The 17,818-nt window shown below is 34.6% G+C and overlaps 1 protein-coding gene across 6 annotated transcripts in view; it reads right to left on the bottom strand.

Annotated features, from left to right (window-relative positions):
• The window catches only part of LOC105481143 (erb-b2 receptor tyrosine kinase 4), a 1,180,372-nt gene that overhangs the window by 345,411 nt on the left and 817,143 nt on the right, over nt 1–17,818 (bottom strand). For all 6 annotated transcript variants that reach the window (XM_071073321.1, XM_011740477.3, XM_011740479.3 and 3 more), the window contains 2 exons: nt 5,598–5,716; nt 2,931–3,072 (listed from right to left, as the gene is read on the bottom strand). In XM_071073321.1, the coding sequence (XP_070929422.1) occupies nt 2,931–3,072; nt 5,598–5,716 (261 nt within the window). The remainder of the gene's footprint in view (nt 1–2,930; nt 3,073–5,597; nt 5,717–17,818) is intronic.

Raw genomic sequence — 17,818 nt, forward strand, 5'->3', positions numbered from 1 at the left:
TTCCCACACCCAGGCCTCTTTTCACTGCTGCTAGCATGCTGTTCAAGAAAGTGTTTTTGGCCAGATGGGGTGGGTCACATCTGTAATCCTAGCACTTTGGGAGGCCAAGGTGGTTGAATCACAAGATCAGGAGATCAAGACCACCCTGGCTAACACAGTGAAATCCGGTCTCTACTAAAAATACAAAAAATTAGCCAGGCATGGTGGCACATGCCTGTAGTCCCAGCTACTCAGGAGGCTGAGGCAGGAGAATCGCTTGAACCTAGGAGGCAGAGCTTGCAGTGAGCCGAGATCATGCTACTGCATTCTAGCCTGGGTGACAGAATGAGATTCCATCTCAAAAAAAAAAAAAAAAAAAAAAAAAAAGAAAGTGTTTTTGTATTTACTCTTCATTGCTCTAAGGATAATCTGTTTACATGGCTGAATTAATGAAGTCACATTTAGGGGAAAGTACATGGCATAAACATTATTTTTGATGAGAATTTCAGCTGCAGGATGAGTAGAACAGTTTTCAAGGAAAAACAAAACCTTGCAGTCAACATCCAGTTCAGCTTCCCAGCAGTGAGCAGGAGGTACTAGCATAGAATGTTTGGGTGAAGCCAATAAGAAAAGCTGTTCCTGGTAACCCATGCATTTTTTTGGGTGAAGCCAATAAGAAAAGCTGTTCCTGGTAACCCATGCATTTTTTAGTAGCATAATAATTGGTAAGAAATTCACTCCTTGGAAACAGCGAGGATGCAAGCTTTTGCCTATCACAGCAAGTTTACATTTATGTGTGCCTGCTGCATTAGCACATTCCAGCACAGTTATTATGTCTTTGGCATCCTTCATTCCTGCAGAGGCTGTCTAGTGAACTGTGGTCAATCTTTCTGGAGGAACAATGCCAAAACAGTGATGTTTCATCAGCATCACAAAATTGTCCTAGTGTCAGATTTTTATCAGTGATGACCTTGACAGACTCAATGATGAATTTCTCCACTGCTTTGTGATCAGCAGATGTTTTGTCACCACGAATCTCTAAAGATTTAATGTCATGTCTTTTCTTAAATTTCTGTGTCCAGCCTGTTGAATATTTACAGTTCTCTTCAACTTTCAGTTCACTGTGCTAGATCTTTGCTTGTTTCATGATCAGCATACCATTATGTGGCATGTTCATTTACATGTTGACAAATCCACTCTTTCGGTACACAAGCAAGATCTTCATCATTAGCTTTATTCAATGCTATTCTATTTTTCATTAACTTCCGTTAATCATTTTCAGTATAGAACAGTTTATCCTTATTTTCCTTCAGATCACATAAGGTGTTCATACCAACACTGTACTCTTCTCTTCTCTATGATGTTGCATATGTACACTATTCTTCCTTTTCTCCAAAAGCTTGACTTTCTGTGCTATAGATAAGCATAAATGTTTCCTCTTATTCTTACTTATCACTCTTATTACCCAGAGGGATAGCTGCAGACCTTTTTGACATTTCCAACAATATTTCAACACCACAAAATGGCATTTTGGAAAACCTGCCATTGGTATGTCTGGCCTGCACACGTGCCATTTTATTACCCTTTGTAGGTGTGCATCCCTGGGGAAATCTGGGTATGCATGGAAAAGATGTACCACAGTTAAAAGGGGCTGAGTGTGTGTGTGTGTGTGTGTTTTCCCCCTTGGGAACACTCAATAAACTGCGTTGTGTGCATTTTGACTGTGACCCATTGCATGAGGTCAGGTGTGAAATTTTCCATTTGTGACATCATGTCAGCACTCTAAAAGTTTCAAAGTTTGGAGCGTTTCAGATTTTGAATTTTTGTATTATGGATGCTCAGCCATATCACATACACAAAGTGAAGTAAGTCACGTTGTATGTATAGCATAGACTATAAAGAATTATTTTAAATGAGTATATGGACATACATAGTGATTTTTTTCAGCCTTTCCAATAGGAAATGTCCCATTGGTTACTCAAAGCAAATAAATAAATAAATAAATAAATAAAAGGCTCAAGTAAATGTCAATATATTATCCTGAACACCTGATGAAAGTTAAGTCTGTCATTTTGAATCCTCAGGATGTTATCAATTTGTTTAAGATCCTTGAACATACCCTTTATATATATGCGTGTGTGTGTTTTGCTTAAGGCTAATTTGCTATTAAACATATATATATACGCATATATATATGTTTTGTTTAAGGTTAACTTGATATTAAAAATAAAATGCTAAGTATTCTAGTTACAAATAAGGAATCAGAAATAATTTTAGGTAAAAATCCATTGTTATTAGAAGCAGATCCTATTCAATACATAGCTTGCTGCCACTTAACTAATTACTTTTTTGGAGAAACAGTATGATAGGTAAAAATATTGTGATATAGTAAAAACAGTAAGAGGTTTTGTTTGCTTGTTTTTTTGTTTGTTTGTTTTTGAGATGAAGTCTCGCTCTGTCACCTAGGCTGGAGTGCAGTGGCACCGTCTCGGCTCACTGCAACCTCCACCTCCTAGGTTCAAACAATTCTCCTGTCTCAGCCTCCAGAGTAGCTGGAACTACAGGCGCCCACCACCACGCCTGGTTAATTTTTGTAGTTTTAGTAGAGACAGGGTTTCACCATATTGGTCAGGCTGGTCTCGAACTCCTGACCTCAGGTGACTCACCTGCCTCAGCCTCCCAAAGTGCTGGGATTACGGGTGTGAGTCACTGCACCCTGCCACAGTAAGAGTTTTATAACCTCAAACATGTCATTCCTTTGCTATGAAACTTTACACCAATAACTTTAAATTTTGGGTAATTTCTTTATTTATAAAATGGGGACAATAGTACCTATGCCCAAAGTACTTATAATATTCTTAGAAGTTTCAAATTAAAATAAACTTACATAATATTCCTTTGATTTCAAATAATGACCCAATTAATTTGGTTATTCTTATTCTGTTACTTACGTGGACATTTCTTGACACAGAATGCTCCATATGTGTACTTCGCATTGAAATTGTGCTCCAGTTGAAAAGTGGTTGGATTGTAGACAAAGGTTTGGGGACACTGAGTAACACATGCTCCACTGTCATTGAAATTCATGCAGGCCTGCAACACAGCAAATATTACTTTCATTTACAAATAAACTTCATAATACTTGTTAATGAAACACTGCCAAAACATGAGAAGGTTGTTTTCTATAATAATTCCAAAAATACTACAAAATTTGATAATTTAAGAGTCATGTGTGTTTCTAAAATTTCATAAAACTCTTTTTTCCAGTGTCAGTAAATAGGCCATTTATGGCTACTGAAGCTTAAAGTGCTTAGCATGTATCCAGTAATTTCTAAACTGAGAATTGGTTTAAAGTTAGCTAATAGTGAAAAATTATTTCAGTTCACACTTATTCAAAGCATTTATATTTAGTCTTAAAGTATAGCACTGACAACCAAGTCCCTAATTCTACAGGCTAGATGTTCACTTGGGCTGGTATTTTAAAGAGTTCCATGTCCCAAGTGACATGTAAAGTGCAATTATCACCATTGTCCTGTAAGAAAACATTGTGATGCTGATTTATATTGGACTTAAAGAAAAGGCTCTGGTTGGTGACTAGACAAATACAAATACAGTGCATGTAATGCCAAAATGTAAAGAGGTAATGAGCTATAGTCAGCCTGTAATTAAACAATATGATGTCATTTCTAGTATGGCTTTTTTCCTAATGCCACTCCATTTAGTAAAAGCCACCAAGTAGAAGACAGTTCATTTCTGCTGACTCATATATTTATATTAATAACTTAATTTATTAATATTTGCAAATTCATTTGGGAAGAATTAAAAACCATTTTATCACCTGAGAGGTGGGTATTTGATATAAAAACAGAATATAGGTATAAGTACATATAAATATGTGATTAACAAAATTGTGGACGAGCTAATTCTTTTAATTGAGAAATTAAGCCTTTTTAGGAATAATTTAGGCCTTGGAAAGCAAGCTAACATAAACTCAAGCTATGATTTACATTTAATCATAAATAGTACATATGGTTATTAATAAGCATTAATTTATTCTGTTTCCTCAAAACATTTGCTTCATCAATTGTTGTTTTAGCAAGCACTTTATCATAAACATGACAATCCCCTGATGATGGTCTACTAGATGCATAATCAGAACAAGACTTACTGATGATACATTATTCACTAAGATGACACATTCTAAGAAGAATCTATTAAAAACCAATCTAGAAAACTCAGTAAGTTTTAATTTATGGCTATAAAACTTCATGTGTCCTTATAATTGCTTTACTAACATATTTTATGCAATGTTGTACACAGATTGCTTGGGAACAAATGAATATAAGCCAGACGAATAAAACAAATTTAGCTTTGCAACAGCATACAAAACAATGTAACTTATACCAAGGCCTTAGTCTGGCATTCTTGAACATTCTGCACCAAAAGCCAAAGTGGAATCACTGGACCGTTCCATAAAAGTAATGAAACGATAATTTGAAGCTCACTCAGCACCGTGCTTATCATGATAATGGAACCATGAAAAAAATTGCAGTGCAAAACTTCTAAGTGAGAGTTTTTGCTATTGCTGTTTGTTTGTTGTTATTGTTATGGAATTGTTAATGAACCACCTGCAGTGTTCAATGTCTTCAGAATCAAGCTTCCATCCTATGTCTGATGAAAGACAGAGGAAGGTTCTCAGTTCAAGACCTGTTGAGTATCTTCTTTAAATTTGTAACATTTTTATTTCCTTTTCTTCTTCCTCCCTATCCACTTCTGCAATACATATTTTTGTTTCACTATAGGATGAGTATAGAAGATTATATTCCTTATGGTATTAAGAAAACTAAGAAATTACTGTCTATATCATAAGAGCTTTAATATATAGTTTGCTCATTGCTGGAATTAAGTGTCTTTCTTTTTTTTAAGCTCAATTCTACTACATACGTTTGTTTGCTGGATATTTGAGAGAAAAAAAATTCTGTGTTCATTTTCAACTATATAAACATTTGTGTGTTTTTATGATTTTTAGCTTTAAAATTAAGCCAGTGTTCTGGGTATATGAAATTGAGTTAAATACAACTCAGAATTGCTGAAATGTATGTCAAAGACAAAGAGTACTGTGTTAGGAATATGATATCAAAATATAATTAAAAACTGTCCCCAACAAACTGTTTATAAATCTTAAACTTTTAAAATAATATTCCCTTTAAAAATATAAACTAGAAAATACTGAAACCCATAAATGTATCTTCTGTAATCTTGAAATTTATATTCAAGAAATAAAATGCAATTGCTCCCACTCACAGAACTCAATGATGCAACCACATAAACAGGTAATCACTTCATTACTGGGAAAGGATGCTATTAGATTATAGAAAGATATCTCAATATGTTCTCCAATGACTCTCATTTGTAATATAAATTATATCAGAAAGATACAATTCATTTAGCAGAAGAGAACAATTCTAGTTAATCAATAGCCAACCTAGTGAGGGAATGACTTCGAGGAGGGTAGAGCATTTTTCTTAATCCTAAAGTGGCTAAAGTTGATCTTACTGTAATAAAACAAAGATTCAAAAGGAGAGCAGGATAATAAAAGAGAGAAACTGAAGACATACAAAGCAGTCTGTGTCCTTAGGTCCTGAGCAGCCTCCAGCACATTCTCGATGGCAGCAGTCACTGACGTAAGGCCCGTAGCATCTGCCGTCACATTGTTCTGCACACACCGTCCTTGTCACTGCAGAAGACAGAGATAGGACCATGATCAAAGTCTGCCACCAAGAGAAACTCATAAGCTGAGTTCTGGAGTGACAGTTTCTCACCCTACCTTTGACTCAGTTCAACAAACATTTAATGAATGAGGTTTGCAACTAGATCAAAATTGTTATACAAAAATCTCCAAAATTAATATATAATTATTTCATGTTTATATTCTTTCTTGTTTCAGCAAATAATTACAATGCTTTATGACGATTATACCACTTAACAAGAAAGAATCCAATTTGAAGCAGTGGAGTGTGCCCGTAATCCCAACTACTTGGGAGGCTGAGCAGGAGGATTACTTGAGGTCAGTAGTTCAAGGATGCAGTGGGCTATGACTGCACTGTGAATAGTCACTGCACTCCAGGTTGGGCAGCACAGTAGGTCTCTGTCTCTAAAATTAAAAATAAAGGAAAATTGATATAACTAAATGAGATATTTGGCAGGCTAGGAAAGGTGAAGTCAATTCATACAATGTGTATATAGTAAGGTCCTAACAGAAAGTGGCCCCAGAAATGGGTCTAAGACTTTTAGTAGTCAATGCAGAAAGGGATATATAAATGTTTAGTTAATTCACATAATATTTTACATCAGGAAAGAAGGAAGGAAGGAAGGAAGGAAGGAAGGAAGGAAGGAAGGAAGGAAGGAAGGAAGGGGAAGGGAAGGGAAAGGAGGAAGGAAAGAAAGAAGGAAGGAAAGAAAACCATTCACAGTAAACACAATAAAAAATATCATTGATCTTTCTTATTACATACTTCAATCCAAGCTGACAGCATCATATCATGGTATACTTTACTAAAAGCAATGCTAAAGGTTATCCATCAACATTATGGTAATAAGAGACACAATTCTGCTTATCTCACTTATTTCAAAAATATTTTTAGAGTATTTAAGGTATGAATTTTACAGGATATGTATAGTATATCACTTCATGGTTTCTGTATTTCCACTTCAGCCTTGTTTCTTCCTACATTTTTAAACAGCTCTTCTAAGCTTTCTTTGTTGCTACCTTATCAAGACTCTGCCTCATAAACATTAGCATTCCCCAGACTTGTTCTTGACAATTTTGGGGGGACTATGGGCTCATTCCTGTATAAAAGTCATTCATCTTCTACTTAGCATACTATCTATCAGTAACTGACTTTCAGATCTAGAATTGAATTCTCTATGGAGCTACAGCATCCATTTCCAGCCGTCTGCAGAAGTCCTCATTTTGATAGCAAGGTGTACAAAACAGAACATAACTCTTCTTCCCACACCCACTACTGAGTGTACTTCTCTTCTACATTCCCTTATCTTAATTAATGGAAGCACCATATATCCAGTAGCTCGTTAGCAATTTGCAATGCATTTTCTGTCTCCTATCCTCTTATAATCACTTCTCATACCTAATAAAATTGCCAAGTATTAGGAATTGTTTTCTAAATATTCCTCAGCATTTTCCCTCCTCTCTATTCCAACGTTATTCAAAAGCCTATCTCAAATGATTACATAGTGTTGTAAAAGTTTTCTCAGATCCCATCTTTGCCTTCCAGTTAATCTTCCACAATGCTCTAAAAGTAATGGCTTGAACCTGTAAGACAACGCCTATAAATCAGTGTTAATTCACAGTGTGAAACTTATGACCATCCCTGTACTAAACAATTAAACCTTAAGCAAGGGACAAAAGCCCTCCATAAGTTGACCACATCTCTGCCCTTCCAGGAATCACATTACTCTGTTTCTCACGTACAGCCAGATAGAAATACCACTTGCAATTCAGTTGTGATTCTCATTGCTTCTTCACAAGGCATTTCTCCATGTTAAAACCCTTTCCTAGCCTCTCAGCCTAGGAAATTCTTGCTCTGAAGCCTTTCCAGACACAGCTCCAAGCTGAGTTATTTTCTCACTCTTGCTTCTGAACAAGCAAGAAGATAAAGTCAATGCAGCAGTCTATGTAGTCTGAAGATCTAGGCTCCAATCCAAAATATATCCATGTGATATGGGCAAGTTATTTAACCATTCTGTGTTTTACTTCACCATTTTAAAAGATGGAGTTAGTACCCATCTAATAGAATTGAAGATAAATACACAGGTATAAAGTGCTTTACATGGTCCCTATAAACAGTGCTCATCAACCTAGATATTTTTACTGTACTTATACATTGTATTTTTTTTCATATTTGCTTCCACCTCACCCCTACTAACCTATGGGTTTATTGAAGTTTATTGTCTTACTTAATTTTTAATCTTCAGTGATTAAACACAGGGTTGGTACTTAATACACAATATAAGTAAATATCCCCTTCAAGTAAATAGGTAAATCATGTATTGCCAACTCAACGGCAGTATCTCCTGGGGGCTTAATATATTTATCAGAGAGATAAAAAGGTGTATAGAGTTAAAGAGGTAGGTTGCTAAGAAATATAAAGAGACAAATATTAAAATACCAAGATTTAAATGCTCCTTAAATTTCTGCTGTTGATTAGTTCATGATTGCATATTTTTAGTTGGATCCTTTTCATTGAATTTGATGGTGATATTAATAAAATAATGCACACTATTGAAATATAAAGAATATTCTTCCATTTGATGTGATCTAATTATTCTCTATGTAGTATAATCAATACAAACATCAAATAGAGTTTAAACTAAAATGGCACTTGGACTCACCCTCTGTCATATTTTTATTTTGTAAAAATAAGGTTACATGCTATTTTTTACCATAAGCTTATAGAAGATTTGGAAAATAATCACATTTTTATATCTGGATTTGTGAAGGTATATTTTGTATTTGCAATTTTCGTTACATTAAAGTTCAAAATAAATTATTTCTTCTATTAGTATTCTGGTACAAAATTCTACATAACAAATCTTCTTGGGCTGTCCCTTCACTTTTTTTAAGTCTTTGATCAAATCGCACCTTTGTAGTAAAGTCTGCCCCTGTTTAATACTGAATCTTTCCCAGTCAACTGACTCCTCATGAACCTTCATCTTCTTTTTTCCCTTTCTCTGTCTTTCATCTGCCTTCCTTCCTTCCTGTATTTTGTTACAGCATCAATTACAATCTAACATACTTCACAATTTATTTATTCCATTTATTTTGTTTCTAGACGTATTACTATATTTGTAACTGGCATTTACATAGTTTTATTTATATTTGATACATACATTATACACATATATATACCCAAAACATTTATATCCTTTCATGAACTCTTCATGTCATACATTATGCTTATATTGATATTTCTACCTTTTAACCAAGTGGTATATTTGTTTAGATGTCCTAATTAGTAATTCATACAATATAAATAAAATTTTTTTAAAGGAAACACTTTTAATTGACAGTTTTGTACAGAATAAATTCAAACACAATTCTTCTCTTCCAAATTCAATAAAGTGCTTCGATGCATCAACAGTCACTAATTAAAATAGCAGACATATGTTAAATAAATAAATAACTAGATTCGAAAAGTGTTATCACAGGACAGTTTATCAATTTGCTTCTATTTGACAGCTATTGCTCAGCTGGAAAACAATAGCATGGAGTCAACAATCTTATAAGTCACATCATATTTTAATCATAGACAGATGTCTAAGTGTTACTTTTTATTTTTAACTCCATGGTGATTTGAAGTAACTAGACAAAATGTTTCCGTTTCTCTTTATTTATTTACTTTGGCTTTTCCTGCCAAATGAGAAAATTAATGTAGAAAATAATTAAAATAATAAGACAAGTAACCCTGAATTTAGTTTAAAATTATGTATTAAATGTTCCTGTTAAAATCATTTCTCTCATTGAGTACACTATTTAAATATGAAAATAATATTATACATTATAATACAATATAGTACAGTCTTAGATTCAATAGCAATTATTATACTGTGGAACTATTAAAATATTTTAAATTATTTAATCATTTGTGTTGAAAAAACTTTAAATTTTTGAAAATAGCAGCTTTTTCCACATAGTATTCAAATATTTCATATTTTTTCACAACATGCTGGTTTCTGATACTATATTCCCTTTCAGAAACATGCAAAAAATTCCTCTAAATTATTATCCAAATGCAGATGCATTCTACAACTTTTATTTAACATGTTAAAAGGGAACTATGGCTTTTATTATCCAAAATCAGTCTATAATTGATTTATTTCAAAGTAAATTACATTAAACATTTAATATAGGGCTTTTCACCATCAAGATTTTTGCATCCCTTAATTCCAAATGAAAATTCAGTCAGCCTGAAGCATCTGGACACATAAAAGGTAGACCAAAAGAACAAAACAACAAGCTTAATCGCTAAACAGTGATGGGGTTAAAAAGTATTTCATTGTATTATTATGTGCGACTTGTGTCAAGAAAGAAAACATTCCCTTTGTACAATTCAAGGCTACATGCAAGACAAGTGGAAGGGAATCTTAGAGTAAATTTATTTAGTAGCATTTTTTTGATTAATAAGCATTACTTAATGAGAATAAACTCATAAAATTATAGTCATATTTTATTATGATGGAGACACAAAGCAAAAAACAATTCCTGAAATCAATGAGATAAGTCAGCTTCTGTAGGAACATTAACTTATAATTGCTTTGGTTTTTATTAATACCACCCTTGCTCAAATATTTCATTACATTTTTTTCCTTGTATTTAGTATCCTTTCTATATTGCTTCACTGGGTGCATTAAAATATTTGGGTCCAATTTTAACTAGCTTATTCATTGATGGTATACACTAAATGTGATTAATATAAAATTTAAAACTGGGACGTTAAACTCCTTATATTCGGGTCAGTAAACTTGACATGGGGAATGTGAATTCATTCAAAACATCCATGAGAATTAGATGGGTAACATTTAAGGAATCAAACATTTTGTGGTAAGCCAATACTACTGAGGAAATATCTATCAAGTCAAAAAATATTAAAAAATTGTTAAATAGTTTAATCTTATCAGTGTCTAACTAATAAGAACTATGGCTTAATTACTTCTTTCAATATAATGATAACCAATACTGTGATTAAAGTTACTCCCATAGAACAAATTTATTTTACTCGAAGAGGCTTGGCAATTTGCTAATTAAACATTTATTGTTGCTTCCTAGCAACAATAGCAAAAAAGACAAAGATATTCATAAATAATGCAAAACAGAGCACTGACATCACAGTGACAAAAGATCTCTGTTAGCCCATTAACAATAGAAATAAGGATAAATTTAGGCAAAGTCTTTGTGTCTTTTTACACTCTGACACTTCCTCTTCCTCCCCCATCTCCTTCCTCTTTCTTTATCTCCTATGTCTTCTCTCCTTCAGTGCCTTTTGATTCTCTTCATTTCCTCTAGCCAGTGGTTCTGAACCGGGTTGTATATTAGCTCATCTAAGAGTCTTTCAAACTTGAATATTAGAATTCCTCTGTAAGTAAAACTTTTCATTCAGTTGGTATCAGTGGGACCCAAGACTGTTTAATAAGCCCATTTCTATTAAGCTCCCAGATAATGTCTCTGCCTACTCATCTACAGACCCCATATTGAGTAGCAGAATATAGAGCATTTGGAAAAAACAACAACAACAACAACAAAAAAACAATGCCTGAGAATCACCTAGTTCCTATTAAATCAAAATTGTTGGTGATTTTCTAGGAGCTTTGGTAGCTTTAATAAGCTCTCTAGGATTCCAATATTCAGTCTAGAGTTGAGAAACTTTATTCTAAGCAGTCAAATGAGAGAAAAAAATTTTAAGTCATTTACACCAGTTGATTGACTGATTATTCCTTGTCTGAAACGTAATCACAGTGACTTCTTGTTTTCATTTTCTATTTGTGTTGTAAATATCTCCATCACTAATTGGCAAATCAAACAAACAAAAATTGATGTGCAAGTAGATATAGGAAAATTTGGGAGGGAAATGACCTATATTTTCGATGGAAGTATTGCCTCACTGGTTCTGACGACAAACATTAGGGATAAATGAGATACCAGTAGAAAATTTCCCTTCTCTCACCCAGCAGCTGTCTGAGTGACAAGTATCTTGGGGCTATCCCTAATCCATTGCTAAACACATTTTAAAGCATATTTATTTTATTTCTTAAAATTTTATTTCAATTTTTATTCAAAGACATACCTCTATGCTGCCTCTATTCTATTTTTGTTGTCAAAATTTTGACAAATTATGTTCATAAAACATAGCAAGTTCATTAACTAGATAGTATTTGAATGGAATGTTTTTATTACACTGTTTCCAGTTATATACTTGGAGGTTTGAACTAGAAGAAAGAAATACTTCGGTTACAGTAGAAGTGATATGGGTTGGATGTGAGGAAGAATTATTGACTATTAGAGGGATAAAAACAGTGTAATGGGCTTCTTAAGTGTTTATTTGTCAGTATTTTAAAAGAAATCTCTTCTACATGCTTTAGACATCCACTTAATTAAAGATAGGAGGCTTGATGAAATGTTCTCTAGAGGTACCCTCTAGCTCTAAAATTCAATATTTATTCCTATTAATGATGAAATTGTGACTAAAAAACCGAACACTTTGGGTTGTGTAACATGTTTTAAGAAAGCTATCATCAACAGAGTACACTTAAAGTGAAACAAATAAAGCTCACAGACCATCCAAGAAGAGGCATTACTTACAGAGCATGTTAAACTGTGGAAAAAATCAGGTTCAATGAAACTAATGCCAAACTATACACTGTTATTAATTCTTCCAAAGGAGAATAATTGAACACATTTGTGTGTCTAGGACCAGGTAGAAGCTAAAAGCTAAATAGCAAGATTTAAAGTAAAGATGTCTGGCCCATCTCCTATATTCTGATTCAGTAAGTCTGGGGAAGATGTCAGAAAATTCATTTTTTTATTTGGAGGCTTATGTTTTTTAGAAGTAGATTTTAAAGGCAATATTTCCAAACTTCTGCTCTAAAACACTCTCTTATTTCTAATGAAGGATTCCCATAGATGGAAAGGTAGAGTCAGAGCTGGGTTGGTCTTAAACTAGAATGCCCTTTCCTATCTCATATTAAATCACAGAAGAAATAAGTCAAAAATTGTTGCTTCACAGAGTAAGGCCTCATCATAAGCCTAGATCCTAATTTTCACAGGAAGATAATTTTGCACTTTAAGGATTTTTCAATTCTTTTAACCAGCTACAATGTATGATCTAACGTATTTAAAAAGGCTCTCAGAGGTCCTTTCTGAAAAAAAAAAAATAGACCTAGAAAAATAGAATTATCAGAAAGTATCTGGGCTTCTAAATGACCACAATCATACACATTTTCACAACACAAAATAAAATAAAACTAATTTTCTTTTATTCCTAATTCCTAATTGGTTTGGTGATAGCTAGTCTAAATGAACCGACCAGGCCATACCATGAAGTATATACTCCACAGGTAAAATAACCGTTTAATCCAAAATGCAATAACCTCTGTAGTTCCCCTGGAAAACATAGCAAATACCTGTACAGTCCCTCCTGAAATTGACATTCAGAGTCAGTTAATAAAAGTAGGGCCAGGCCGGGCGCAGTGGCTCATGCCTGTAATCCCAGAGCTTTGGAATGCCGAGGCAGGTGGATCACAAGGTCAGGAGTGACCAGCCCAACCAACATCATGAAACCCCATCTCTACTAAAAAAGGAACCCCATCTCTACTAAAAAATACAAAAAATAACCAGGCGTGGTGACGTGCCTGTAATCCCAGCTACTCAGGAGGCTGAGGCAGGAGAATCACTTGAACCTGGGAGGCGGAGGTTGCAGTAAACCAAGATCACGTCATTGCACTCCAGCCTGCGTGACTGAGTGAGATTCCGTATCAAAAAACAAAAAACAAACACACAAAAAGAGTAGGCCCACATTTTGGCAGCTACTAATCAGGTTTGACCTGATGAATCCCTGGTGACCCATGGACTATGACATGATAATATTGCTAGTTGTGTCAAAGAGGTAAGGGATTCTGTTTAATCCATTCCTTATCACCACCTGCTTTATTCATTTATTTAATGAAGTTTTATTCAACCTGTTTTATAAAGACATGATCAATGATTCATCGAGGGACCTTAAAGCTGATTTTAAACCACACACTTGGTCACCAGGGAAATTCTCCCTTCTTAATAGGCTATTAGCATCTCCACAGTTTGTCACTCAAGATTCAAAAAACAATATTGGCTTGTTACATTAACTATAAAAATATTCTTGAGAGACAGTATGAGTTATTTTGCATATTCCTCACAGGCTTGTAGATACTGATTTCAAAGCAATGAAGGAAGAGTATGAATCTGCATAAGAATACCATAGCATTTTTTAAGAATATTTTTCAAAATTAGAACTGAGGTCTGCACCTTACAATCTGCCAATAAATGATAGGTTGCAGATAAAGTAGTGAAAAAATTGTAATAATTATATCATAGATCTTTCACACACCAAGAAATATGGAAGAGTTGGTATTCAAATTTTTAAAATCACTGTGCATTATAACAGACATCTCCACATCTAACCTGATAGAAAAACAAACAAAAACAATGACAACAAAAATTACTTTCTTTCTTTTGCTTATTCTAATTCCCTATCCAAAATGCTAGTAGAGGAAAATAAATATAATCTCTCTCTCACTCAATATACATCTGAATGAGTTTCTTTCTCTCAGTGGTAAAAAAAGGATGCCAATTTTGCAATGAAAATACCCACAGAAGGGCCAGGAGCAGTGGCTCACACCTACACACCCAGCATTTGGGAGGCAGAGGCAGGCGGATTACTTGAGGCTAGGAGTTCAAGACCAGCCTGACCAACATGGAGAAACCCTGTCTCTACTAAAAATACAAAAATTAGCCAGGCAGAGGCAGGGGAATCTCTTGAACCCAGGAGGCTGACATTGCAGTGAGCCGAGATCATGCCACTGCCATCCAGCCTGGGCCATGCAGCAGAAAATATCTAAAATTTTTTGAGAAAAATAATAAATATTTTAAAATTTTGTCTCAAAAATGTTTTTAAAAATTGAAAGTACTCAAAGAATGTTAAGATTAAAAAAGAGCATCATATTAGGTAAACAATGAACATATATCTGTTGAACCAGTAAATACTATCTAGTCCAAATTTCTCATTTTACTGATGAGAAAATTAAAACAGAAATAAACTTACTTGTTTATGAGCAAATCTAAAGTAATGTTCAGACATCTCTAAGAAGTATCACTACTTCTTCAGAGTATTCCAAGAAGTTTCTCGTTTTGATGAGGGTGAAGAATTGGGCAAACTATTAGTGGGTGTATAAATTGATACATGATTTTTCGAAGACTAATTTGTCTTTATCAAATTTGTGTATGTAAATTCACATGTGACCAAGTAGTTCTGTTTCTAGAAATCTGACTTACAGAAGAATGTGCATCTGTGGACAAATATGTATATAAAAATGTTCATTATTGTAACTGAGAATAATACAATGTAACCTAAATGTCCACTAATAAGGAATAGCTTGAGTAAATTATTGTACAACCGTAACTTGGGAAATAGCTGTAGCATTAAAAAATAAATAAATAAATAAATAAATAAATAAATAAATAAATAAATAAATAAAAAATGAAAAGCCGGGCGCAGTGGCTCAGGCCTGTAATCCCAGCACTTTGGGAGGCCGAGGTGGGCGGATCACAAGGTCAGGAGATGGAGACCATCCTGGCTAACACGGTGAAACCCCCTCTCTATTGAAAATACAAAAAATATTAGCTGGGCGAGGTGGCGGGCGCCTGCAGTCCCAGCTGCTCGGGAGGCTGAGGCAGGAGAATGGCGTGAACCCGAGAGACGGAGCTTGCAGCGAGCCGAGATTGCGCCACTACACTCCAGCCTGGGTAACAGAGCGAGATTCCGTCTCAAAAAAAAAAAAAAAAAAAAAAAAAAAAAAAAAAGAAAAGAAAAAAGAAAAAGAAAAAAAGAATGAGATTGGTTTCTATTTACTGAAATGAAAGGATTTTAAAAATATAATGTGCAGTGAAACAAAAGTGATAGAAGAATAGATATGGCATACCCATTTTTGTAAAACACACAAAACAAAATCCCACAATTTTTATGTGCTTATGTGTATATGTAAATATAAATACACACATATATACCAAATATTACCATAAAGTAATCACTTTATTAAAAAAAGTAGGTTGAGGGAAGCATATTTACTGATGGGAAGGCATTATTATTTCTAGCTTTATGAACTGAATATGACATGAATTAAAACAAAAACTTATACTAAAATAACCTGTGCATTTGGCAGAGCAAGTTCATTATCCCAGTGTTACAAATGAAGAAGTTGAGATTTAAAAACTAGCTTATCCCAGGTCAAAGGATAAGTTATTATCAAAGTGGAGATTAAAATTAGTTTTCTGACTCTTATATATCTTCAATTATATGTTTTCATTAAGTTAAGAGTCACAAATAGTAGGTGTCTAAATGTAAAAATCAAAAGCACTAAAAGGGGAGAGGAAGATAGTTTCAGAAACTGTTTTAAATGCAACACCAAACAGCTAAAGTGATCAAACACGTGTCTATATTACGTCTCTGAAAAACAGCTTGGCTGAGGCTATTTTAACTAACATGACTATGAGTGATGATAATGAAAACTAAGATATTACTCAAATACTCTTTAAATCTCAGACCCAGAGAGGGCCAACACTGAAGTCTATACCTCAGAAAAAGAGACTTTTAGAGGAAACCACTTAAAAGAGTTATACCACAAGCATGTTTTGAGTATATACAGAAGGATATGTTTAGTTTTTCTCCTCGTAGAACACATTTGGGATTATCTTCTTAAAAAAGACAATCAGGGCTGGGGGCGGTGGCTCAGGCCTTTAATCCCAGCACTTTGGGAGACCGAGGCGGGTGGATCACGAGGTCAGGAGTTTGAGACCATCCTGGCTAACACAGTGAAACCCCATCTCTACTAAAAATACAAAAAATTAGCCGGGCATGGTGGCGGGTGCCTGTAGTCCCAGCCACTCAGGAGGCTGAGGCAGGAGAACGGCATGAACCCAGGCGGCAGAGCTTGCAGTGAGCCGAAGTCACACCACTGCACTCCAGCCTGGGTGACAGAGTGAGACTCCATCTCAGAAAGAAAAAAAAAAAAAAAAAGACAATCAGGCCAAGCAGAGTGGCTCACGTCTGTAATTCCAGCACTTTGGGAGGCTGAGGCAGGAGGATCTCTTGAGCTCAGGCATTCGAGACTAGCCTAGCTAACATAATGAGACCTTGTCCCTACCAAAAAGAAAAAAGAAAAACAAAATAGCCAGGCATTGTGGTGTGCATCTGTAGTCCTAGCTGCCTAGGGGGCTGAGGCAGGAGGATCACTTGAGCCCAGGAGTTCAAGGCTACAGTGAGCTATGATTGTGCTTCTGTGCTCTAGCCTGGGCAACACAGCGAGACTCTGTCTCAAAAAAAAGAAGAAGAAAAAAAAAAGATACATCCTCCTACGAGTCAAATAATGCACTTTTGTAACGTTTTTCAAACTTTTATTAAAAAATAAATCACGATTTACATACAAATAACATTGTATTATGGCTTAGTACACACATACTTGATGAAATGTTTTGAGGAATAATATTGAGTCTAATTAATGAAAGAGCATTTTGATACTGCCTTTTCTATTTGATTCTAATCTGGTCAATTTCATTCCAATCTATCCTATTTCAATAAAAATGTATTATTGGACAGGGTGCACTGAAGTGATTTTATAATCTACTAACAAGTTGCAACCAGCAATCTGAAAGCATTGCCTTATTGCATGAACAAAGGTCAAATTAAGAAATTAGAGAAACCAATCTCTGTGCTTTTCTTATACATGTGCAGCAAATCAGCCTTCTAATGAATTCAGGAATTTAGAGTCACTGGTGATAAAATTTCTTTTTTCTGTAGTTTTAGGATCCCAGAGGGTATGGAAAATCACTGCACAATACAGCCTGCCATAATGCCTTGTCTTCAGAATTGTGCCGTTGAGACTGACCATTCTCAGAGGTTTGTGCTTTTTATTCCCACCATCATTACTGGAAATTTGGGATCGTTCAGTCTGAATTTCTCCTACATGGCAGTATACTAAAATGTGGGCCAATACAAAACAACTTTTTGGATCCTCT

The sequence above is a fragment of the Macaca nemestrina genome, chromosome 11 (assembly GCF_043159975.1).
Source record: "Macaca nemestrina isolate mMacNem1 chromosome 11, mMacNem.hap1, whole genome shotgun sequence".
In the NCBI taxonomy this organism is placed as follows: Eukaryota; Metazoa; Chordata; class Mammalia; order Primates; family Cercopithecidae; genus Macaca; species Macaca nemestrina.